This window comes from Pristis pectinata, chromosome 4 (genome assembly GCF_009764475.1).
Source record: "Pristis pectinata isolate sPriPec2 chromosome 4, sPriPec2.1.pri, whole genome shotgun sequence".
NCBI lineage: Eukaryota > Metazoa > Chordata > Chondrichthyes > Rhinopristiformes > Pristidae > Pristis > Pristis pectinata.
In genome coordinates this window covers 119,103,275-119,129,227 of record NC_067408.1, presented here as the reverse complement: position 1 = coordinate 119,129,227, position 25,953 = coordinate 119,103,275, and the positions used below count along the sequence as shown (strand labels likewise).

General features: G+C 43.4%; 1 protein-coding gene across 4 annotated transcripts in view; it reads left to right on the top strand.

Annotated features, from left to right (window-relative positions):
• The first annotated feature begins 489 nt into the window (after positions 1-489).
• cadm2b (cell adhesion molecule 2b) overlaps positions 490-25,953 on the top strand; it is a 1,294,793-nt gene continuing 1,269,329 nt past the window's right edge. For 2 of the 4 annotated variants that reach the window (XM_052015251.1, XM_052015250.1), the window contains exon 1: positions 490-949. In XM_052015251.1, the coding sequence (XP_051871211.1) occupies positions 883-949 (67 nt within the window). In that variant the 5' untranslated portion in view covers positions 490-882. The remainder of the gene's footprint in view (positions 950-25,953) is intronic. The other 2 variants (XM_052015253.1, XM_052015252.1) reach the window with 2 other exon arrangements.

Below are 25,953 nucleotides of genomic sequence, written 5' to 3'. Positions count from 1 at the left end.
GTCAAATGCAGGCCTCGGTTGCTAGGAGAGATCCCCGCGCCCCCTCCCTCCGCGGATTCCCTCCACCCTCCAGCCCCCCCCCCCCTCATCTACCCCGTTAACATCTTTAAAGGCGCCATCACCAAATTCCAACAGTCATCAACACAGATACCAATGCTGAAGACCAGCCATCAAGGATCTAAATACAACCCAGGGCACTGATATTGCAGGGCTATTGGCTCAATGTCTAAAATAATGCAATATTCCAAATATTCGTTGAACAGCCTATTGCTTAAGTAAGCTCAGAGAGGGGAATTTCTCTCTTGTTGGGTGTTTCAATTTTATTTCCGAATGGTTGAAACCTTCTGTCAATCTAGCAGGTTGTGCCTTTCAGTCCCGCCTCTTAACTTCTTTCCCTTCTTCGATTGGTGCAAGGGAGCAGAAGCTGCGCCCGATTGGCCTGACGTGGTGCCAGTCGGGCGAGCGGAGCCCCGCCCCGCCCAGCCCGCGCTCGGCCGGTGGGGAGCTCGCCAGCCCGCTCGAGACTCGCGGCCGTGCGTCCGTTTGCAGCAGCGCGAGCGGCAGCAGCGCGGGAGCGGGAGCGGGAGCGGGCGGCTAACGGTCGGCCGGCTGGCGGGCGCAGCCACCGAACAGGCGCTGAGATAAACTCATCATTAAAAATTAATCATTCAAACTCAACCCGGGGGGGAAAGGACAGTTGTGAATATAACCGGACATATATCTTTAAATATTTGGCATCCAAATCACCTAATTAAAAATCCGTTGTCGCCGACTCAGCCCCGTCAGCACCACCACTGGATATCGGCAGATCGGTCGGCGTGAGGAGGAACGGAGGGAAATAAAGAAGGCGAGAAATAAATAGCGGGCAGGAGGAGAAGAACCATGTTCACCAAACACATCTCCCTTTTCTGCCTCTACAGCTTCTGCGGGGTTCTTTTTCAACTCCAAGGTAAGAATAAACTTTATTTTAATTTCCTTCCTCCCCAAGAGGGCTCGAATTGAGGCTGTTTTTAAGGTTGAAGCGTTGTTTTTGGTCCTGTTCTGTGGTTGCGGCTGTCCCGGTGCTAACTGGCTTTTTGGGAGGTGATCTTCCTCTATTTATTTATTGCGGAAGGGTCGCCGTGAGGTTCTGAGAAAACTTGTGGTTTTTCTTGAGAGAAGGATAAGATTTTGCTTGGAATGAATACGTGAGAAACTGTGCATCGCGTCAAAGATTCAGCGTTTGACTGTGTTGCAAGTCTAGAAAATATGAAAAATGTCTTGAATAGATTTGCCTCGCTGCTATCACCGGAGGAGGTGTTTGTACTTGTGATATTTTTAAAGGTGAATTTTTATTTTTGGGACATTTCCTTTTACTGTTTAATGTTGAAAAGTATAGCATTGGACATTATATTGAACGTTGCAATGTTGGTGTGAGCTTGGGTTTTGCCAGTTACTCTGTGCACGTCTGTCCGTGTCCACGACCGTTGGGTACTTGCAGTAGTCTGCATCTTGGTGTCGTCTTAGTACTGCTTTTTATTTAAAGACTTGAGGATTAAAAATTCCTGTCACACCCTGAAATACTGTAATTTTATACAATATGTAATGACTTTGGTTATATTAGTGATGTATTCAATTCCATTATGCAATAATAACAATTAACACATTAATTATTGGAAGTTGCTTTTTGTAGTTATTAGGAGTTTATTAACATTGTTTTAAAAACCCTTTAATTATAATCGATTAGTATCGTATACCCACTCATCAAGCAAGGAATATTGATATTTATTGGTGGGTGGGGAAATCAGATCTGTGTAAAGCTTGCATTTTTTGATTATGGGTATAGAGCCTATTTTTATAGCAATGTCCACTGTACAGAATCACCATATTTTTGTGGCAGAAAGTCTGTTGAAAAGTCATTGTAGTTTTTTGTTAGACATTTTCTATTCACTCGCAAATGTTTGTAGAGGTGAAGATTGGTGAAATTGAATCATTATCTTTATACACAAAGCAACTTGAAATATATGTATATCAAAAATCCTCATTTTGTACACCAGGTGGAGGTGTTGGTATCTAAATAAATACATTAGTCCCAGCGGGTTGTATTTCAATTTAAAATATTTTATATTTTTGTCTGTATAAATGAAATCTAATCAGTTTATTTTTTTTTGCTTAGATATTTATGTCATCAAGTCAGTCAGTGTCTAGCAGTATCTTTTTTTTGTTATCTAGATAACAAATTGGATAGCAATGCTAATTAAAATTGCATTATGTTGTATCAGACTGATTTAATGCTGTGGTGCATGACACAATTGTTGAGGCTTACATTAAAAGCTACAAAGCTTAATTTTGGTAATGTCATACTAATAAGATAGTTGATCTTGCCCTTTTGGTCTATATGTGAACATTCAGTCATTCAAAAGATTATGGAGTTGTGCTTATGCAATGCTGAACAATAAGATGATGATAGGCTCCTTGAATTAGACTTATGTCCAGAAAAATGCAGGCCAACAGATGACAACAGGGCAATGAGAAAGTGTATCTTCAGCAACTTTAGCTAATTTATTTTTCTATAATTAAGTGGAGTCTTAAAATGGAAGTCAAATTTTAAGGTTATATTTTCAGGTGTATATATAACAACACTCAGATTTTGAATAGTTTTATAAAGAGGTTAATTAACTCTATTTTGTGACCAACCTTGGATCTAACCTCCCAGAGAACACCAATGTAAAATTTTTGTTTCCTCAACACTTGTGCAACAATTAGGTTCTTATTTTGTGCAAACATCTTATTCATTTTGTAGAGGAGAGTGCTCTCTTGGAGTAGCGACCCAAAGTATTACCTTGTGACCTATTTGTGCTATAACATACACACAAGTGATGTAGTTTGTGAGCAATTTTAAAGCCTTCATCTAATTGCTGCTGGCCATCATGTTTGATAAAGTTGACAAAACAAATTTCATGTTCAGCAGCAAATTGCAGCCAAATGATGGTAAGGGGATTGAAGTGTGGAAGAGATGGAAGGAGTAGTTGGTAGGTGGGTGAACTGTATGCAACTTTTATTGGTCCTTTTGTATACAGGTTCTCTCCAGCTTACAAATATCTAACTTGTGTACAGCTCATATATACGAATGTACGTTTGGGAGACCAACAATATGGATTTGTCGGCGGCTGCTGTGGTGCTTCAGCCATCTTCTGCTGCCTGGGAATTCAGTTTGTGGTCATGTTTCCAACTTGCAAACTATTCTGGTTATGAACAATTCACAGGAACAGAACCCTGCCATAACCTGAGGATGACCTGTACAGACATTTCTGTAATATGTGTAAGTTGGTTGCATTTATGGCAAAGCTTGATATTTGAAGCATAAGCTAGTTTAGATCATTTGGTCCAAAAGGCCTGTTTCCATTCTGTAATCTTGATGTGGCTCAATAAAAATACATATTTGTAGACTTTCTAAGTAAATATTGTACATTTAGCCATGATAATATAATTTTTAATTCTTATCCATACCAAAAATGCAAGATCATTTTGTCCCAATTTTCTCCTTTACATTCCCTCCTAAAATTATTCACTGGAATACTGCAAATCAGTGTGTATTCCTGTGTGGCTCAGAACACTGAGGGTTGGTAAGCTATTCCACAGTATAGGGTTCTAGACCTGTGACTAATTATGGACTTTCCCAACAGCCACAGTTCACATGTTTACAGCTTGATAACAATCGGGAGTGAGAGGGGAGGAAATCTTGGTTCTGCCTTTATCCACAGCCCGGAGTAAATTGAGACTTGCAGCGCTCGACAGCTACTAGTGCTATCCTAGCTGATATCAACTAATTCAGAATAACCTTGGATAACACTTGGTACTTTCCTATTTAGAATACTGTGCAAATAACTTTTATTGTGAAATGACCTAATTTGTTGTGTATTGGTCAATTAATGCTTTAAAATTAGTACCAATGTGCAAAGTTCCATTCATAACTGATGAAGCAGGAACTTCTGCATGGCTGAGTGGGGAGACAAGGGAATGTGATTTTGGTTTTGATTGCACTTACAAGGACGGACATGGCAATCTTCTGTTTTGTAAACTTCTGCTTTTGCAGAGTGACAAAGTCATTGTGTTAAATATTGTAGATACCAATTTATTATTACAATTGTTTGTTACAACGTACAGATTTGTGATGGTAAACAATTTTATTATTGCAGTCTTCTGCATATTCCTCAGCAACTCTGCACACCATCATGAATCTCTAGTTTCGAATTTAAAGGCTTTAATTAATACATTTTAGCCTATGAATAATCTTGCATTTTAACTATTTAATGTATAAAATTTTGCAGAGCATTAGAACTTAAGAAATTTCCTTAAAGTGCTACTATAGATGCTTTGCTTGGAATTTCTGCAAATGCGAGCTGCTTTTCTTGACAATTTTATCTGAGAAGGTTGCCGGTTGGAGATGTAAGCCTGAAAGTTATATGGTTTAGCCCCTTTTTAATATGCAAATTGCATAAAAACTGATTAAACCTGGCGTAGATCATGCTAGTGATCATTTCTCGGTGAAATTATATCCATCGTGAAATTGGACCAGGCACTATGTGCACTATTTACAGTATAGTGCATTATGTTTTCCTGCTGTCAGACATGTCTAATGATATCTCTATTTGTGCAATGCCCATTTCCACCCTCACTGACATAACTAGAGCTCAAGGGTACAACCTTTGACCTTTTTTGTAGAATGGAGTCAGTACAACTGGGAACACAGTGAGCTACTCTGTTGCTTTTATCACTGTTTAAAGGAGAAGTCTTCTGACGGGGCAGTGTTAGAACTGACTACAGGCTACTCCACACATTCCAAAATCACCAGATTGTGGCGACTCACCGTTTAGTGGGGCGAACCGGCTCGGCAGTCGGGTCGCGCGGCGTCGGAGCGACGAGGCCCAAGATGGCGGCGGGCCTCGTCTTTCCGAGCGACAGGGAGAACCCGCGCGCGGGAAAGTCTTGATGATGTAATACTTACGTCATTGCCGGTTTCATTGGGCAGGAACAGTCTCCCTTAAAGGGCCCGCGCAAGGCGGGAAAATAAACCACTTCTGTTCGACAATCCTCCGACTAGTGTCTTGTTTTATTCCGCGGTAGCAACCGCTACAGCTTGTGCTTAAGCTAACAGGGAGTTAGCTTAGCTAGTCATAGTCATTGGCTGCACTCAGATGCCTGTCGGGGCTTCCATTAGTGACCCTGGTCTTTTCATTAACAGAAAAGGTTTCTAATCACTCAACTTTCACACAATTGTGGATCATCAGAAGAATTTCTTCATGATCAATGTCATGTTTCCATGAAGCCCATGTAATGTTTGTTTTTTTTTGGAGACCACAATACCAGGTATTTTCAATGGTTAGTTGTGTCTTTAGTCATATATTCTGGGGGACAATAGATATCCTGCTTCCATAGCTCTTCTCACCAGTTTGCATTCCCACCATGACATCTGAGCACCAGTACTGTGAGAAGAATGCAAGAATAAGAATTGCTGTGGGACATTATTGTTCTAAAAGTTATATCCTGTTGCCTGAATGGGACAGGGCTTCCCTACAGTATACACCAAATTGGTGTGGAGACTTCTTCATGGTGTGCTGCAGGTTAGACAACCTAGATATGTTCAGTGATGGCAAACTGGTTAAGTTACAAGACCAATAATCCAGAGAACTGGACTAAATCTAGAGACTCAAGCTAAAATTCCACGATAGCAGCTATGGAATTTAAATTTGGTTAAAATTCTGGAATTTAGTAATAAGTTAACAATCGATCCCGGGTTATTGAGAGGGGTCGGAGATTGCTGGGGCCTTGACAGATCTTTGTATCCTCTTTAGCCACAGAGAACTGGGGAATAGCCAGTGTTGTTCCTCTGTTTAAGAAGGGCAGTAGAGACAAAGCAGGAAACTATAGGCAGGTAAGCCTTACATCAGTCGTAGGGATATTATTGGAGAAGATTTTTGGGTATACAATCTACTTGCATTTGGAAAAGGATAGATTTATTAGCGGGAGTCAGCATGGCTTTGTGCGGGGCAGGTCATGTCTGACAAATTTGATTGAGATTTTTGAGAAGGTGACGAAGATGGTTGATGAGGGTAGGGCAGTGGATGTTGTCTACCTGGACTTTAGTAAAGCTTTCATCAAGGTCCCTCATGGTAAACGGATCCAGAAGATTTAAGGTGCATGGGATCCATGGAGGCTTGATACATTGTCTTCTTATAGCCAAGCCAATTTTGAATCTAGAGTAGTGGTGGAGGGGTGTTATTCTGACTAGAGGTCTGTACCAGTGGTGTTCTACAAGGATCAGTGCTCGGACCTCAGTTGTTTGTAACATACAATTGGATGAAAATGTGGGTGGGCTGATTTGTAAGTCTGCAGATGACACAAAATTTAGCAGTGTTGTGGATAGTGAGGAAGGTTGTGAAACAATTCAGCAGGAATTCAGTTGGAAATGTGGGCAGAGAAATGGAAGATGGCTTTTAATCTGGACAAGTGTGAGGGATTGCACTTTAGGAGATTAAATACAAGAGGAAAGTATACAGTAAATGGCAGGGCCCTTAAGGAGCATTGAAGTGCAGAGGGATCTTGGGGTCCAAGTTCATAGCTCCCTGAAAGTAGCAACACAGTAAATAGGGTGGTGAAGAAGGCATACAGTGTAGTTGCCTTCATTGATCAGTGTGTAAATGTTGGGAAGTTGCATCGCAACTTTATACAACTTTGGTCAGGCCACATTTGGAATACTGTGTGCAGTTCTGATCAACACATTACAGGAATGATGTGGAGGTTTGGAAGAGGGCGCATGTGAATTTCACCAGGATGTTGCCTAGATTAGAGAATAGTAGTCAGTCTTTTACCCAGGATGGGAATGTCAAATACTAGCTTTAAGCTGGGAGGGGGAAAGTTTAAAGGATATTTATGTGGCAAGTATTTTTTCCACATAGACTGATAGCTGTCTGGAATGTGCTGCCAGTGGAGGTAATGGAAGCAGATACGACAGTAATGTTTAAGAGGCATTTAGAGAGGCACATGAATAAGCTGGGAATAGAGGGATATAGACCACGGGCAGGCAGATGTGCAGTTTAAGTTGGCATCGTTGTCGGCACAGACATCGTGGGCTTGTTCCTGTGATGGACTGTTCTATGTTAACAACAATAACTAATCTCAGCAATGATAACTATAAAAACTACTGGATTGCCATAGCTGTGAGATCTGCAAAATTATTTTGTCCAAAACAAACATAGCTACCCTTTTCACAGTCCAATGGCTGTCAATAACATAGTGCACTAATAATCAAATAGGAGAGCCCAGATGATTCTTATTTATGTTTCGCATGTTGCTTTGTAGGTCTACTTGCATAGATTATGAAACATCCTTAAAGAATCCCTAAACCAGTTACTAATATGGCTCGTCTCAACTGTTCTCAATAGTCTGACCAACACCTTGACATTTCTTTGTGAGAACACAGAACTAATCTTTGCATTGCTCAACATGACATGGATTCTCAAAGCTGGAAGAAACAATTGTGGTTATCTCTTGTCAGGTTCTTGTGTTGACTCTCAAGTCTCCTGATGATCTCTGATACAAACATTTCCCTCTTAGTATTTATGTCACCTGATGAAAATGCATACATGTTGTTTTACAAAATGTTCCTCATCTCTTTGGAAGCCTTTTATTCCTCCATGGGAGCTATTGTGTATGTCTTTGTTGTCTGATTGCTATAGGAAGTGTGCTTTCCAGGGTGGATGCACTTCTCAGATTCTGCAGTATCTGAAGCCATGCTAAACTGAGAACTGTGACCAAGGGATAATGTTGGTTCTGTTTTAGCTCATGTTTCTGGGTGTAAATCACCTTAACTCAGTTTCAAGGGTCTTTATAGGCAATTTCACAATTTATTTGTGGGGTCTCAACCGGTCATTTGCACCAATTTGCAGTGGTAGTTAAGCACAGCAAAAAATGTGAAATCCAAATTTCCATATTATTGTACTGTAACAGAACAATACCTTTCCTGATCATTCAGTAGTGAGCACCTGGTTATAGAATGGCATTGAGAGATGATGAGAAACCAGTTATTGTGCAAATCTTATTGCAGGTATGATATCTTGTGCAAATGGGCCTACAGTATTAAGGTTACTATTGAAATGCTCCATTGAATGTAGGTTTAGACCAGAGTTTCTCAAGTACATAGAACATAGAACACTACAGCACAGTACAGGCTCTTCGGCCCACAATGTTGTGCCGACATTTTATCCTGCTGTAAGATTTATCTAACCCTTCCCTCCCACATAGCTCCCCATTTCTATCATTTATGTGTCTATCTAAGAGTCTCTGAAATGTCCCTAATGTATCTGCCCCCACAACCTCTGCAGGCAATGCATTCCACACACCCACCACACTGTGTAACAAGAAAAAACTTACCCCTGACATCCCCCTAATACCTTCCTTCAATCACCTTAAAATTATGTCCCCTCGTGTTAGCCATTATCACACTGAGAAAAAGCCTCTGACTATCCACTCGATCTATGCCTCTTATCATCATGTGCTCCTCTATCAGGTCACCTCTCATTCTCCTTCACTCCAAAGAGAAAAGCCCCAGCTCACTCAACCTATCCTCATAAGACATGCTCTGCAATCCAGGCAACATACTGGTAAATCTCCTCTGTACCCTCTCTAAAGCTTCCACATCCTTCCTATAATGAGGCGACCAGAACTGAACACATTACTCCAAGTGTGGTCTAACCAGAGTTGGAGAGAACTGCAACATCACCTCGTGGCTCTTGAATTCAATACCCTGACTAATGAAGGCCAACACTCAATACACCTTCTTAACAACCCTATCGACCTGCGCGCAATCTTGAGGGATCTATGGACATGGACCCCAAGATCCCTCTGTTCCTCCAAACTGCTGAGAATCCTGCCATTAACCTTGTATTCTGCCTTCAGATTTGATCTTCCAAAGTGTATCACTTCATACTTATCCGGGTTGAACTCCATTTGCCACTTCTCAGCCCAGCTCTGCATTCTATCAATATCCTTTTCATAGAATCATAGAACAGTACAGCACAATACAGGCCCTTCGGCCCAGAATGTTGTGCAAACCTATAAACCTTGCGTAAGACTATCTAACCTCTACCTCCCCCATATCTCTCTGTTTTAAATTCCTCCATATGCTTATCTAGCAATCTCTTGAATTTGACCAATGTACCTGCCTCCACCACCACCCCAGGCAGCACTTTCCATTCGTCAGAGATCTCTTGCAGGTTAGGGATAAATTTGTCCTGGTGAGGCAGAGAAGGAATGGCAGGGTGAAGGAACCATGGGTGACGAGAGGTGGAACATCTTGTTAGCAGGAAGAAGGCAGTATACATAAGGTGTAGGCAGCAAGGATCAGACAGGGCTCATGAGGAATATAGGGTAGCAAAGAAGGAACTTAAGAAGGGGCTGAGGAGAGCAAGAAGGGGACTTTTTTTATGCCTTTGCACTGCACTCTACTGCTTCCGCAAAACAACACATTTCACGATGTATGTTGGTGATAATAAACCTGATTCTGATTTACTTCTGAGTCTGCCTACTCTCCTTTCTCTGCCTCTGTTTTTTTTCTACCAAAGTGGATGATCTCTCATCGTGTTCATAATAGTCTCCCTGCCCAGACACTTAGCCTGTCTATGTCTCCCAAAGTCCTCTGAATGCTCCTCATAGACCAGCTGTCCCTAGCTTTCTATTACCAGCATGCTTTATTCAATGATGTAGATTTTAAAGATCGGACCCCAGCACCACATCCTGCAGCACCCCACTAGTCACAGGCCAACAAACATATAGGGGACCGGTTTATTCCTACTGTTTTCTGTCTGTTAACCAATCCTCAAACCACACCAATATCTATCCCAATACTATGCACTCCAATTTTCTTGAATTTTTTGTAATCGACAGCAACCTTCTACACTATCCACAAGACCACCAACCTTTGAATCATCAGCAAACTTACTAACCCACCCTTCCACATCCTCATCCAAGTCATTTATAAAAATCACAAAGAGCAGGGGTCCCAGAACAGATCCCTGCGGAACACCACTAGTCACAAGCCTCCAGTCTGAGAAACAATCATCCACTACCACTCTCTGTCTTCTCCCACACAGCCAACTTCGAATCCAGTTTACAACCTCTCCATGGATACCCAGTGTCTGAACCTTCTGAACTAATCTCCCATGTGGGACCTTGTCAGAGGCCTTCCTAAAGTCCATATAGACAACATCCACAGCCTTTCCTTCATCTACTTTCTTGGTAACTTCCTCGAAAAACTCTACAAGATTCGTTAAACATGTTCTACCATGCACAAAGCCATGCTGACCATCCTTAATCAGCCCTTGGCTGTCCAAATACTTGTATATCCAATATCTCAGAATACCTTCCAGTAATTTACCTACTACTGATGTGAGGTTCATTGGCCTGTAATTACCTAGTTTACTTGTAGAGCCTTTATTAAACAACAGATCAACATGATCTACCCTCCAGTCCTCCTGCACCGCACCCGTGGCTAAGGACATTTTAAATATATCTGCCAGGGCCCCTGCAATTTCTACACTAGTCTCTCTCAAGATCCAATTAAAATATGTCAGGCCTGGGGGATTTATCTACCTTTATTCGCTGTAAGGCAGCAAGCACCTCTTCCTCTTTAATCTCTGTATTTTCCATGACACTGCTGCTTGTTTCCCTTCCTTCCATATTCACTGTGCCAGTTTCCTGAGTAAATACTGCTGCAAAAAAAACTGTTTAAGATGTCCCCTGTCTCCTGAGGCTCCACACATAGACGGCCACTCTGATCTTCTAGTGGACCAGTTTTGTCCCTTACTATCCTTTTACTCTTAATATACCTGTAGAAACCCTTTGGGTTACCTTCACATTATCTGCCAAAGCAACCTCATGTCTTTTTGCCTTCCTGATTTCCTTAGAAGCATAGAAAAACTACAGCACAATTCAGGCCCTTCGGCCCACAAAGCTGTGCCGAACATGTCCTAACCCTAGAAATTACCAGGCTTACCCATAGCCCTCTATTTTATTCAGCTCCATATACCTATCTAACAGTCTCTTGAAAGACCCTATTGTACCCGCCTCTACCACCGTTGCTGGCAGCCCATTCCACATGCTCACCACTCTCTGAGTAAAAAACTTACCCCTGACATCTCCTCTATATCTACTCCCCAGCACCTTAAACCTATGTCCTCTTGTGGCCACCAATTCACCCCTGGGGAAAAGCTTCTGACTATCTACCCTATCAATACCTCTCATCATTTTATACATCTCTATCAGGTCCCCCCTCATCCTCTGTCTCTCCAAGGAAAAAAAGCCAAGTTCCCTCAACCTGCTTTCATAAGGCATGCTCCGCATTCCAGGCAGCATCCTTGTAAATCTCCTCTGCACCCTCTCTATGGCTTCCACATCTTTCCTGTAGTGAGGTGACTACAACTGAACACATTACTCCAAGTGGGGTCTGACCAGGAACCTATATAGCTGCAACAATACCTCACGACTCCTAAATTGATGGACAATGCACCATATGCCTTCTTAACCACAGAGTCAACCTGCACAGTCACTTTGAGCGTCCTGTGGACTCAGACACCAAGATCTCTCTGATCCTCTACACTGCCAAGAGTCCTACCATTAAGACTATATTCCACCAACATATTTGACCTTCCAAAATGAACCACTTCACACTTATCTGAGTTAAACTCCATCTGCCACTTCTCAACCTAACTCTGCATCCTATCTATGTCCCTCTGTAACCTCTGACCGCCCTCCAAACTATCCACAACACCCCCAACCTTCGTGTCATTCACAAACTTACTAACCCACCCCTCCACTTCCTCATCCAGGTCGTTTATAAAAATCACAAAGAGTAAGGGTCCCAGTACAGATCCCTGAGGTACACCACTGGTCACCGACCTCCACTCAGAACACGACCCTTCAGTAACCACTCTTTGCCTTCTGTGGGCCAGCCAGTTCTGGATCCACACTCCAATGTCCCCTTGGATCCCATGTCTCCTCACCTTCTCCATAAGCCTCGCTTGGGGTACCTTATCAAATGCCTTGCTGAAATCCATATACACTACATCTACTGCTCTCCCTTCATCGATGTGTTTAGTCATCCTCAAAAAATTCAATCAGGCTCGTAAGGCAGCATCTGCTCTTGACAAAGCCATGCTGACTATTCCTAATCATATTATACCTCTCCAAATGTTCATAAATCCTGCCTCTCAGGATCTTCTCCATCAGTTTACCAACCTCTGAGGTAAGACTCACCGGTCTATAATTCCCTCGGCTATCCCTACTCCCTTTCTTGAATAAGGGAACAACATCCGCAACCCTCCAATCTTCCGGAACCTCTCCCGTCTCCATTGATGATGCAAAGATCATCGTCAGAGGCTCCGCAATCTCCTCCCTCGCCTCCCACAGCAATCTGGGGTACATCTCATCTGGTCCTGGCGACTTATCTAACTTGATGCTTTCCAAAAGTTTCAGCACCGCCTCTTTTCTAATATCCAGATGCTCAAGCTTTTCAGGCCGCTGCAAGTCCCCACTACAATCCCCCAGATCTTTTTCCATGGTGAATACTGACGTAAAGTATTCATTAAGTACCTCCGCTATTTCTTCCGGATCCATACACACTTTCCCACTGCTGCACTTGATAGGCCCACTGCTGCACTTGATAGCATCTCATCCTCTTGCTCTTCACATACTTGTAGAACACCTTGGGGTTTTCCTTAATCCTGCCCACCAAGGCCTTCTCATGTCCCCTTCTGGCTCTCCTAAACTCTTTCTTAAGTTCCTTCCTTTTGGCCTTGTACTTGTCCAGGTTTCTAACATTACCTAGCTCTCTGTACCTTCTGTATGCTTTTCTTTTCCTTTTGACTAGATTTATTATAGCCTTCGTACACCACGGTTCCTGTATCCTCTCTTGACTCCCCTGTCTCATCGGAACATGTCTATGCAGAGCTCCACACAAATACCCCCTGAATATTTGCCATATATCTTCCGTACTTTTCCCAGAGAACATCTGTTCCCAATTTAATCTTCCAATTTCCTGCCTGAGAGCCTCATAATTCCCTTTACTCCAAGTAAACGCCTTTCTAGCCTGTCTGTTCCTATCCCTCTCCAGTGCTAACGTAAAGGAGATAGAATTATGATCACTATCACCAAAATGTTCGCCCACTGAGAGATCTGACACCTGACCAGGTTCATATCCCAATATCAAATCAAGCACAGCCTCTCCTCTTTGTAGGTCTATCTACATACTGTGTCAAGAACCCTTCCTGAACAAACCTAACAAACTCCACCCCATCTATACCCCTCACTGTCTGGAGATGCCAATCGATGTTTGGGAAATTGAAATCCCCCATTATAACAACTCTGTTATTCTCACACCTTTCCAGGATCTGCTTCCCTATCTGCTCCTCAATAACCCTGTCACTATTGGGCGGCCTATTAAAAAAAACACCCAGCACAGTTATCGACCCCCTTCCTGTTCCTAACCTCCACCCACAGAGACTCTGTAGACAATCCCTCCACAACGTCCACCTTTTCCGCAGCTGTGACACTATCTCTGATCCATAGTGCCACTCCCCCACCTCTCTTGCCTCGTTCCCTGTCCTTCCTGAAACATCTAAAACCCGGCACTTGAATCAACCATTCCAGCCCCGGAGTCATCCAAGTCTCTGTAATGGCCACCACATCATAGCCCCAAGTATCGATCCAAGCTCTAAGCTCATCCGCCTTGTTCACAACACTCCTTGCGTTAAAATAGACACATCTCAAAGCCTGTCTGAACACGTCCCTTCTCTATCACCTGCCTATGGTACTTACTCCTAGCCTCCTCTATTTGAGAGCAAAACACCTCTTCCCCAGTCTCTCCAGTATGGATCCCACCCCCCAACAATTCTAGTTTAAACTCTCTCCAGTAGCCTTAGCAAACCTCCCCGCCTGGATATTGGTCCCCCTGGGATTCAAGTGTAACCTGTCCTCTCTGAACAGGTCATACCTGCCCCAAAAGAGGCCCCAATAATCCAGAAAACTGAATCCCTGCTCCTTACTCCAATCCCTCAACCATGCATTTAACCTCCTCCTCATTCTGTTCCTATACCCACTGTCACTTAGCACAGGCAGTAATCCGGAAATTACTACCTTTGAGGTCCTGCTTCTCAACTTCCTTCCTAATTCTCTATAGTCTCTTTTTAAGACCTCATTCCTTTCCCCTACCTATGTCGTTGGTACCAATATGTACCACGACCTCTGGCTGTTCTCCCTCCCCCTTCAGGATAGTTTGGACGCGATCCGAAACATCCTGGACCCTGGCACCTGGGAGGCAAACTACCTTCCGAGTTTCTTTCTGAATACTTCTTTAGTATTTTACTTTTTCTATACTCTTCAAGTACCAAATTTGTTCCTAGTTGCCTATACCTGCTACACACCTCTCTTTTTCTTAACCAGATTGCCAATATCCCTTGAAAACCAAGGTTCCCTATGCCTGTTAACTTTGCCTTCAATCCTGGCAGGAACATGCAAACTCTGCACTCTCAAAATTTTGCCTTTGAAGGCCTTCCACTTACTGAACACATCCTTGCCAGAAAACAAATTAACCAATCCACTCTTCCTCGATCCTTTCTCATTTCCACAAAATTGGCCTTTCTCCAATTTAGAACCTTCACTCGAGGAACAGACCTATCCTTATCCATAATTAACTTGAAACTGATGACATTATGGTCACTGGACCCAAAATATTCGCCTACACATACTGTACTTCTGTCACCTGACCTGCCTGGTTCCCTAATAGGAGATCAAGTATTGCATTCTCTCTCGTTGGTACCTCTATATATTGATTTAGAAAACTTTCCTGAACACATTTGACAAACTTCAAACCATCCAGCCCTTTCACAGTGTGGGAGTCCCAGTCAATATGTGGAAAGTTAAAATCCCCTACTTTTATAACTTTCTGTTTCTTACATCGGTCTGCTATCTCACTACAGATTTGTTCCTCCAATTCTCTGACTATTGGGTGGCCTATAATACAACCCTTTTAGTGTGGTTACACCTTTTCCATTCCTCAGCTCCACCCATATGGCCTCTGTAGAGGAACCCTCCGGGCTGTCCTGTCTATGCACAGCTGTGATATTTTCCCTGACTAGTAATGCCACTCCTCCCCCTTTCATCCCTCCCCCTCTATCACGTCTGAAACAACAGAACCCCAGAACATTAAGCTGCCAGTCCTGCCCCTCCTGCAACCAAGTCTCACTCATAGCAATAATGTCGTAATCCCACGTGCCATTCCACGCCCTAAGCTCATCTGCCTTGCCTACAATACCCCTTGCATTGAAATAGATGCACCTGAGAACATTTCTATCACGTACAAACCTTTCTGTCAATATATGCAGTCCTCGCATGACCTTTATTCTCCTCCAGCTCAACCTCACTATCTGCTCTAACACTCTGGTTCCCCTTTGATGGAGACGATCCTGAGAGGCAGGATTTATGAACATTTGTAGAGGTATAATATGATTAGAAATAGTCAGCATGGCTTTGTCAAGGGCAGGTCCTGCCTTACGAGCCTGATTGAATTTCTCGAGGAGGTGACTAAACACATTGATGAAGGAAGAGCAGTAAATGTAGTGTATATGGACTTCAGCAAGGCATTTGATAAGGTACCCCATGCAAGGCTTATTGAGAAAGTAAGGAGGCATGGGATCCAAGGGGACATTGCTTTGTGGATCGATAACTGGCTGGCCCACAGAAGGCAAAGAGTGGTTGTTGACAGGTCACCTTCTGCACGGAGGTTGGTGGCCAGTGGTGTGCCTTTGGGATCTGTTCTGGGATGCTTACTTTTTGTGATTTTTATAAATGACCTGGATGAGGAAGTGGAGGGATGGGTTAGTTAGTTTGTTGATGACACAAAGGTTGGGGGTGTTGTGGATAGTGTTGAGGGCTGTTGGAGGTTACAGCAGGACGTAGATAGGATGCAAAACTGGACTGAGAAGTGGCAGATGGAGTTCAACCCAGATAAGTGTGAAGTGGTTCATTTTGGTAGGTCAAATATGATGGCAGAATATAGTATTAATGGTAAGACTCTTGGCAGTGTGGAGGATCAGAGGGATCTTGGGGTCCGAGTCCATAGGACACTCAAAGCAGCTGCATAGGTTGACTCTGTGGTGAAGAAGGAATATGGTGTATTGCCCTTCATCAATCATGGAATTGAATTTAGGAGCTGAGAGGTAATATTGCAGCTATGCAGGACCCTGGTCAGACCCCACTTGGAGTACTGTACTCACTTCTGGTCACCTCACTACAGGAAGGATGTGGAAGCCATAGAAAGGGTGCAGAAGATACTTACAAGGATGTTGCCTGGATTGGGGAGCATGCCTTATGAAAACAGGTTGAGGGAACTTGACCTTTTTTCCTTGGAGCGATGGAGGATGGTGGGGGTGCGGCAGGGACCTCATAGAGGTGTACAAGATGATGAGAGGCATTGATCATGTGGATAGTCAGAGGCTTTTTCCCAGGGCTGAAATGGTGGCCACAAGAGGACATAGGTTTAATGTGCTGGGGAGTAGGTATAGAGGAGATGTCAGGGGTAAGTTTTTTAATCAGAGAGTGGTGAGACCGTGGAATGGGCTGCCAGCAACGGTGGTGGAGGCAGATACAATAGGGTCTTTTAAGAGACTTCTGGATTTGTACATGGAGCTGAGAAAAATAGAGGGCTATGGGTAAGCCTCATAATTTCTAAGGTAGGGACATGTTTGGCACAACTTTTTGGGCTGAAGGGCCTGCATTGTGCTGTAGGTTTTCTATGCTTCTATTAAATTGCATGCTCTCCGGTATTAGACATTTCAATCCTGTGAAAAAGTTACTGGCTGTTTACCCTATCTAGATCTCTCTTCATCTTATATACCTCTATCAGGTCTCCCCTCAGCCTCTGCTGCTCCAGACAAAACAACCCTAGTTTGTCCAATCTCTCCTTATAGCACATGCCCGCTAATCCAGATGCATTCTGGTAAACCTCCTGCACCCTCTCCAAAGCCTCCACATCTTCCTCATAATGAGGCAACCAACCTTTCCAGAAGATTGAGTTTTTGGAACACTCGTTCTCAAAGAGCAGTCATCATAGAGTCATAGAGCAATGCAGTACGTATACAGGCCCTTTGACCCAACAAGTCTGTGCTGACCACGTTGTCCACTCAGCTGGTCCCAATTTCCTGCATTCGGCTCATATCCCTCCAAGCCCCACCCCCTGATGTACCTATCAAAGTGCTTTTTAAATGATATTCTTGTACCTGCCTCAACCACTTTATCTGGCAGCTGATTCCATATACTCACCACACTCTGTGTGAACAATTTGCCCCTCTGGGCCCTCTCTCACCCTAAATCTATGCCCCCTAGTTTTGGACTCCCCTGTCCTGGGGAAAAGACTGCTCCCTTGTGCTGTACTGTTCTATGATTTGATTCTTTTCCATCCACCTTATCTGTGCCTCTCATGATTTTAAACCCCACTATAAGTTTGCCCCTCATTCTACATTCCAAGGATTAAAAATGTAGACTGGCCAACCTCTCCCTACAACTTAGGCCCTCTAGTTCTGGCAACACCCTCATAAATCTTATCTGCACCCTTTCTAGTTTAACCACGCCTTTCCTATAACAGGTGACCAAAACTGTACAGAGTCCTGCAAGTGTGGCCTGACTAACGACTTGTACAACTGTAATATAATGTCCCAACTCCTACACTCAGTGCTTTGACTGATGAAGGCCAGCATGCAAAACACCTTTTTTACCACCCTGTCTACCTGTGACGATGCTTTCAACGAACTATGCACTTATTCTCCAAGTCCCTCTGTTCTATTACACTCCCTTGTACGCTACCATTCATAGTACAAGTCCTACGCTGGATTGACTTTCCAAATGCATCATCTCACACTTCTCTGTATTGAAATCCATTTGCCATTCCTCAGCCCACTTCCCTAACTGATCAAGATAGAGTAGAGGAAGAGTCTTTGAATGCTTTTTAAAGCAAAAGTATGTAACTACTTGGAATTGGTCTATTATTGTCACATGTACCACATGTATTGTCTTGCATACCATTCATACAGATCAATTCATTACCCAGTGCATTGAGGTAGTACGAGGTAAAACAATACAGAATGCAGAATAAAGTGTAACAGCTGCAGAGAAAGTGCAGTGCAGGTAGACAATAAAGTGCAAGGTCATAACGAGGTAGATTGAGGTCAAGAATCCATTTTATCATTCTAGGGAACAGTTCAATAGTCTTATAACAGCAGGATAGAAGATGTCCTTGAGCCTGGTGGTACACGCTTTCAGGCTTTTGTATCTTCTGCCCGATGGGAGAGGGGAGAAGAGAGCATGTCCAGGGTTGGTGGGGTCTTTGATCATGTTAGCTGAGTTACTGAGGCAGTGAGAAGTGTAGACAGAGTCCATGGAGGGGAGTCTGGTTTCCGTGATGTGTTGAGCTGTGTCCACAACTCTCTCCAGTTTCTTGCATTCATGTGCAGAGCAGTTGACGTGCCAAGCTATGATGAATCCGGATCAGATGCTTTCTATGGTGGATCAATAAAGATAAGATTCCTACATTAGTTACATGTACATTGAAACACACAGTGAAATGCATCCTTGCGTAGAATGTTTTGGGGGCAGCCGGCAAGTGTCACCATGCTTCCGCCAACAGAGCATGTCCACAACTCCTAACTTGTATGCGTTTGGAATGTGGGATGAAACCGGAACACCTGGAGGAAACCCACGCAGTCACAGGGAGAATGTACAAACTCCTTATAGCCAGCAGACATGTGAGGGTCGAAGGGGACATGCCAAATCTTTTTATTCTCCTGAGGAAGAAGAGTCATTGGTGAGCTTTCTTGACCTTGGTGTCTTCATGATTGGACCAGGACACGTTTTTGGTGATGTTCACTCCTAGGAACTTGAAGCTCTCAACCCTCTTGACCTCAGCACCGTTGATGTAGTCAGGAGCATGTGCACCACCCGCCTTCCTGAAGTCAATGACCAGCTCGTTTGTGTTTGGCTGACGTTGAAGGAAAGGTTGTTGTCATGTTGTCACTTCCTGAGCAGGTTCATAAAAAGGTTACCTGGGGAAGGTGAGAATGTGAGGATGAAGTCACTGTCAGACTGGTCATAATCTTACTGAATAGTGGAGCAGGCACAAGGGCCTGTACTTGATCTTAATTGTACATTTGTACATGTCTGTCCATGGTCTTCTCTACTGCCAAGTTGAGGCTAATTACAGATTAGAGAAACACACCTCATATTATGTCTTGGTAGTCTCCAACCTGATGGCATCAACATTGATTTTTCTAACTTCTGGTAACCACTCCCCCTGTTTTTCTCCCCCCTCCCTCCCCTTTTGGTTTTCCCTTATCCCTCTGGCTCCTTTACCTCTTCCCTTTCCCCTGCCCTGCCCTCATGACCTGCCCTTAACCCATTCCTTCCTCCCTCTGGTTCCCCACCTCCTTGGTATTGGTTTATTATTGTCATCTGTACCGAGGTACAGTCAAAAATTTGTCTTGCATACCGATCGTACAGGTCAATTCATTACAGAGCGCAGTTATATTGAGGTAGTATAGGTTAAAAACAATAGCAGTACAGAGTAAAGTGTCACAGCTACAGAGGAAGTGCAGTGCAATAAGGTGCAAGGTCCCAACAAGGTAGATCATGAGGGCAAAGTCCATCTCATTGTACAAGGGAACCATTCAATAGTCTTATCACGGTGGGGTAGAAGCTGTCCTTAAGCCTGGTGGTACGTGCCCTCAGGATCCTGTATCTTCAACCTAATGGGAGAGGAGAGAAGAGAAAATGACCTGGGTGGGGCCAAGACAATGAGAGGTAAAGACAGAGTCCCAAGGAGGGGAGGCTAGTTTCCATGACACACTGGGATGTGTCCACAACCCAACCCTTCCCTTTACTCTATGGTCTAGTGTCCTCTCCTATCATATTCCATCTTGTTCAGCCCTCTGCTTTTTACACTAATCATCTCCCAGCTTCTTGTATCATTTCCACTTTTTCTCACCACCACCACCCCCACCTGAATCACCCACCAGCTCATGCTCCCTAACCTCTCCCAACCCTTTTATTCTGGCTTCTGCCCTCTTTCTTTCCAGTACTGATGAAGGGTCTTGGCCTGAAATGTCGACTGTTCATTTCCCTCCATGGATCCTGCCTGGCCTGCTGAGTTCCTCCTAACTTGCTGAGTTGCTCCAGTTTTCCAGCATCTGCAGTCTCTCTTGTGTCTACATTTGTATTTGTATGTTCATCTGTGGAGAGAGAAGCAGAGTTAACGTTTCAGGTTGAATACTTTCTATTTAATTTCAGATTTCCAACATTTTTTGCTTTGAGGTTATTGAATTAAAAGAGGGTTATGGTGGTGAAAAATAGCAGTGGGGAGGACTGGGTGAGTTTTTGAGACTGGGTAACTTTAAGCCAGTGCAAATGTATAGGAATTTTGTGAAGCATGTTGATATCTCGGAGGAGGAGATGTTGGGTCTGTTGAAGAACACTAAGGTAGATAAATCCCCAGGGCCTAATAGGATCTATTCCATGTTATTGAGGGAAGCAAGAGAAGAGATTGCTGTGGCCTTGAAAGGGATCTTTGTGTCCTCTTTGGTCAGATGCGAGATCCCAGAGGACTGGAATAGCCAATGTTGTTTCTCTGTTTAAGACGAGCAATGGAGATGAACCAGGAAATTATCAGCCAGTGAGCCATACATCAGCGATAGTGAAATTATTAGAGAAGATTCTTGGGACAGGATCGACTCCCATCTGGAAAAACATAGACTTATTATGATAGTCAACATAGCTTTATGCTGGGGAGGTCATGTCTTACAAACTTGACTGAGTTTTTTTGAGGATGTGATAAAGATGATTGAAGGTAGGGCAGTGAATTTTATATACATGAACTTTAGTAAAGCTTTTGATAAGGCCCCTTATGGTAGGCTTATCTAGAATATTAAAGCACATGGAATCCATGGAGACTTGGTAGATTGGATTCAAAATTGGGTTGGCCATAGAAGACAGAGTAGTGGTGGAGGGTTGTTATTCTGACTGGAGGTTTGTGACCAGTGGTGTTCTGCAATGATCAGTGATGCGACCTTTTGCCCATGATATGATTTTGCAGATGACATATAAATTGGCGGAGTTGTGGATAGTGAGGAAGGTTGTCAAAGGATTCAGCAGGATATGGACCAAATAGAAATATAGGGAGAGAATTGAAAGATGGAGTTTAACCTGGACAAGAGTGAGGTGTTGCACTTTGGGAGGTCAAAAGTAAGGGGAAAGTATACAGTAAATGGCAAGACTCTTAGGAGCACTGACATTCAGAAGGATCTTGGAGTGCAAGTCCATAGCTCCTTGAAAGTGCCTACATAGTAGGTAGAGTGATGAAGAAGGTGTATGGCATACTTGCCTTCATCAGTCAGGGTGGTGAGTATAAAAGTCAGGAAGTCATGTCACAGCTGTATGAAAATTTTGGTTAGGCCACATGTGGAATACTATGTGCAGTTCTGGTTGCTGCATGACAGGAAGGATGTGGAGGCTTTGGAGATGGAGAGCCTGCAGAAGAGGTTCACCAGGATATTGCTTGGATGAGATAGTATTACCTATGAGGAGAGGTTGGACAAACTTGTGTTGTTTTCTCTGGAGTGTTGGAGGCTGAAGGGTGACCTGATAGAAGTATATATTGTTATGAGAGGCATAAATAGGGTAGATAGTCTTTTTTCCAGGGTGGAAATATCGAATACCAGAGGGGGAAAGTTTAAAGGAGAGTTAAAAGTGAGTGTTTTTTATACACAGTGGTAGTTGCCAGGAATGTGCTACCAGGGGAAGTAATAGAACTTGATACAATAGCAACGTTTAAGAGGCATTTAGAGAGATGCATGAACAGGCAGAGAATGGTGGAATATAGACCACATGCAGGCAGATCTGCACTATACTTTGACGTCATTTTTGGCACAGACAGTGTGAACTGAAGGGCCTGTTCCTGTGCTGTACTGTCCTATGTTCTAGGAGAATGAGATGTTTAAAATTGATTGACAAGTGCACTAAATTGAGATTTCGAATCAAGTACCAATTTGAACAGGACTTATTGTAGTTATTTATTCACTGTGGGAAGGAGGTGCTAAATTCTAACTTAAAATCTGTTTAAATTGGAAAGGTAAAATTCAATTACAAAAAAATAGGGCAGTTCATTAGGATAACAATTGAATAAGCATTCCTATCAGCAAATATAGGCCACTTGCAACATGGGTAAAATTGAGACCAATTGTTTGCAATTCCTGCAATATGTGGGACCTTGGTTATTTCATGTGTCTGAGGGAACCATGTATGTAGTAAGCTGTGTTACGAACTAGGTTACTATTGGTGAATGTCCCTTTAAGATAGAGCATTGTGTGCGGTGTGTTGACGACAACAGAAGATAAGATGTAGATATCAAGAGAGAAAATAGAGATTACGAAATCCAAATGTTCCACGATGGAACCCATATGAAACCTCAGTGTCTACTCAGCAGTGACTACTCCATCGCATCTGCCTCACACCGAAAGGCACTCGAATCGTGGCTGCCCACACAAATAACTGCTTCCTTCTACTGGTCAGCAACAAAGTGAACTCCACTGCTTTGTTCCAAAATACCTGCCACCCTGAAAAGCATCCGAGACGTGGCCGTCACATACCTGTTTCCCTCCACAGGTTAACGACAAAGTGGACTCCACCGGATTACTCCAATAATCCATACGTGGATTTTAGTGACAGACAGTTACTTTTTTTCATCCATCGATGGAGACTAGCAGGCTGATGTCTCCCTCTCTCTCTACTCTGACTGACTGCTTCAAAAATGTCATTATGTCCTTTATCTTCTGTTGTCACCCTCTCTCTCTTCTCTCCTCCCACTGACTCCGACTGACTCTTCACCGTTGTTGAAGACTTGCTGGACAGTGTTTTAAATTTTGGTGAAGAAACTGACACTGGTGAGGTAAATCTAGTGCGAGGTGTTACTATGTCTGTCCCTTTGCACAAGGTGATTTTATAGTCAAAGTTCGTAGAAGGACCTGTCGAGATAGGGATACGACCTAGTTTACCAGTGGAAGGAGTTTCTTTGTTGTTGGGGAATGACTTTGCAGATGGAGAATTTGTCCCTGTGGTACGGTTAACGACCAAACCAAGGGTTGATGAGTCTGAGAATGATGCAGATGTTTACCCATCCTGTGCGGTGACTTGAGCTAGAGCTAAAGATTAAGCCAAGGCCGATAGTCCTGTGCAACCTGATGTTGTTCCTTGTGACAGCCCTAACCAGGAGGAAAATTATGATGACTTGTCTGAGACTTTTCTGTCTTCACTGGAGGTTCAAAATCCTTGTGTTGGGCCTGAATATAAAGATTTGTCTCTGTCCAGGGAAGAATTTATAGAGGAACAGACTAAAGACCCTTAATTTACTGAATTGAGAGAAAAAGCACTCTCAAGGGATGAGATTGAGAAAGTGCCAATTGGATATTATGTCAAAAATGGAGTGTTAATGAGGAAATGGAGACCTCCTTATGTCCCTGCTAATGAGGAATGGGAAGTTATTCATCAGGTTGTGGTTCCTAAAGTTTATAGGAATGAGATTTTAAGCCTGGCCCATAGTATGCCTTTAGGTGGTCATTTTGGTGTGAATAAAACTGTAAGGAAGATTTTGAAACAATTCTATTGGCCTGGTTTGAGAAAAGATGTGGTGATGTTTTGTTGAACTTGTCACACATGTCAGATGGTAGGTAAACCAAATCAAAGACCCCCTGTGGCTCCGTTGAAACCTATTCCTGCTTTTGGTGAACCCTTTCCGAAGGTGATTGTGGACTGTTGGCCCATTGCCAAAGTTCTGTTATCGTCAGCATGCCGCGCGCGCGCACACGCGCACACACACACACTATGCTCTATCTTAAAGGGACATTCACCAATAGTAACCTAGTTCGTAACAGCTGCCTGAACTCTGGGCCAGAACTTCTGAGACTGAGGAACAGCTAGCGTCATTATGAAGCATTAAGAAGTTGACAAACACAACCTCTGGTGGGCTCCAATTACAGAATGCTGCAAGATCTCAGCAGATAGAACATGGAACAAAGAAAAGCACAGCACAGGAACAGGCCCTTCAGCACACAATGTCTGTGCTGAGCATGATGCTGAATTAAACTAATTCTCTTCTTCCTGTATGTGATCCATATTCCTCCATTCGCAATGCCACTATTGTATCTGCTTGCACCATTCTCCCTGGCAGCCCATTCTAGGCACCTGTAACTCTGTGTTTTCAAAAAAAGAACTTGCCCTACACATAACCTTAAGACTTCCCCCTCTTATCTTAAATGCATGTCCTCTAGTACTCGATGTTTCTACTCCCTGATGAAAAAAGATTCTGTCTACTCTCTCTCTGTCTCTCATAATTGTATAAACTTCTATCAGGTCTCCCCTGAGTGTCCGATACGCCAGAGAAAACAACTCAAGTTTGTCCAACCTCTCCTTTTAGCTCATGCCCTCTAATCCAGGCAGCATCCTGGTAAACCTTTTCTGCACCCTTTCCAAAGTCTCCATGCCCTTCTTGTAATGGGGCAACCAGAATTGCGCACAACACTCCAAGTAAATGATAAAGCAACATTTGTGGAGGTGAAAGATGTATGTCGACATTTTGAATTGAGACCCTACACAGGTCTGAGAGGAAAGATTGCTAGATTTTCTGGCATCAAAACAAAATTATCATCATGAAAGCATCAACAGGCAACCCTCGTGTTATGGAAAATTACCCTTGCAGAAGTCACAGCTCGCCACACAAAAATTGCTCTGCAGCATTCTCATCTGCGAGGCATTTTCTGTCATGGTTTTCTTTTTGGGGAGCTGCAGTAGCCATGGGCAGCTCTTTCAATGGCTCCCTAAAGTAATTGCTCAGTGTTTCATCCACTTCCACTATGACACTGCAATTTAACCCGAAGACTAGGGGTGAATTTCATCATTGATGTCTATCTTCACTGAAGACAGAACTGATAGAAGTATAGAGGCATAGATAGGGTAGATGGTCGGAGACTTTTTTTTCCCAAGGGTGGAAAGGTCAAATACCAGAAGGCATAGGTTTAAAGTGAAAGGGGCAAAGCTCAAAAGGGAAGCAATTTTTGTTATATACAAAGACTGGTAGGCGCTTGGAACATGTTGCCAGGGGAGGTGACGGAAGCAGATATGATAGCAACATTTAAAAGGCATTTAGACAGACACATGAACAGGTAGGGAATGGAGGGATATTGACTGTGTGAAGGCAGTTGGGATTACTTTAGGTTAGTATCATGGTCATTGTAGACATGGTAGGCTGAAGGACTGTTTTATGTCCTGTATGGGAAGCGGTTCACATTTTTCAAGGTCATTTAGTAGCTGTTTATTGTCAGAGAGTGGAGTTGTCAGCAGGGGGAAGGACCTTTGTTTTGTGACTGGCTGCCAGGCCCATCCTCCTGTATGTTTTGGTGAATGACCCAGCAGTGATTTAGAGCTTAGCCTCTTGAACATGTGCAAAAGCAATCACAGTCTCCATCTTGCTGCTTGACCACTGAGGTTGGGGGAACTCCATCTGCTACTTCTCTACCCAGCTCTGCATCCTGTCTAAATCCCATTGCAACCTATGACAGTCTTCACCATCTTCTACACCACCAACCTACATGTCATCTGCAAACTTACCAACCCATCCTTCCACTTCCTTATCCAATTCATTTATAAAAATCAAAGAGCAGGGGTCCCAGAACAGATCCTTTCAGGACACCACTAGTCACTGACCTCTAGGTTGAATACTCCCCTTCTACATCTACCCTCTGCCTTCTGTGGGCAAGCGAATTTCGAATCCACACAGCCAATTTTCCATGGATCCCATACCTCATGACTTTCTGCATGAGCCTGCCA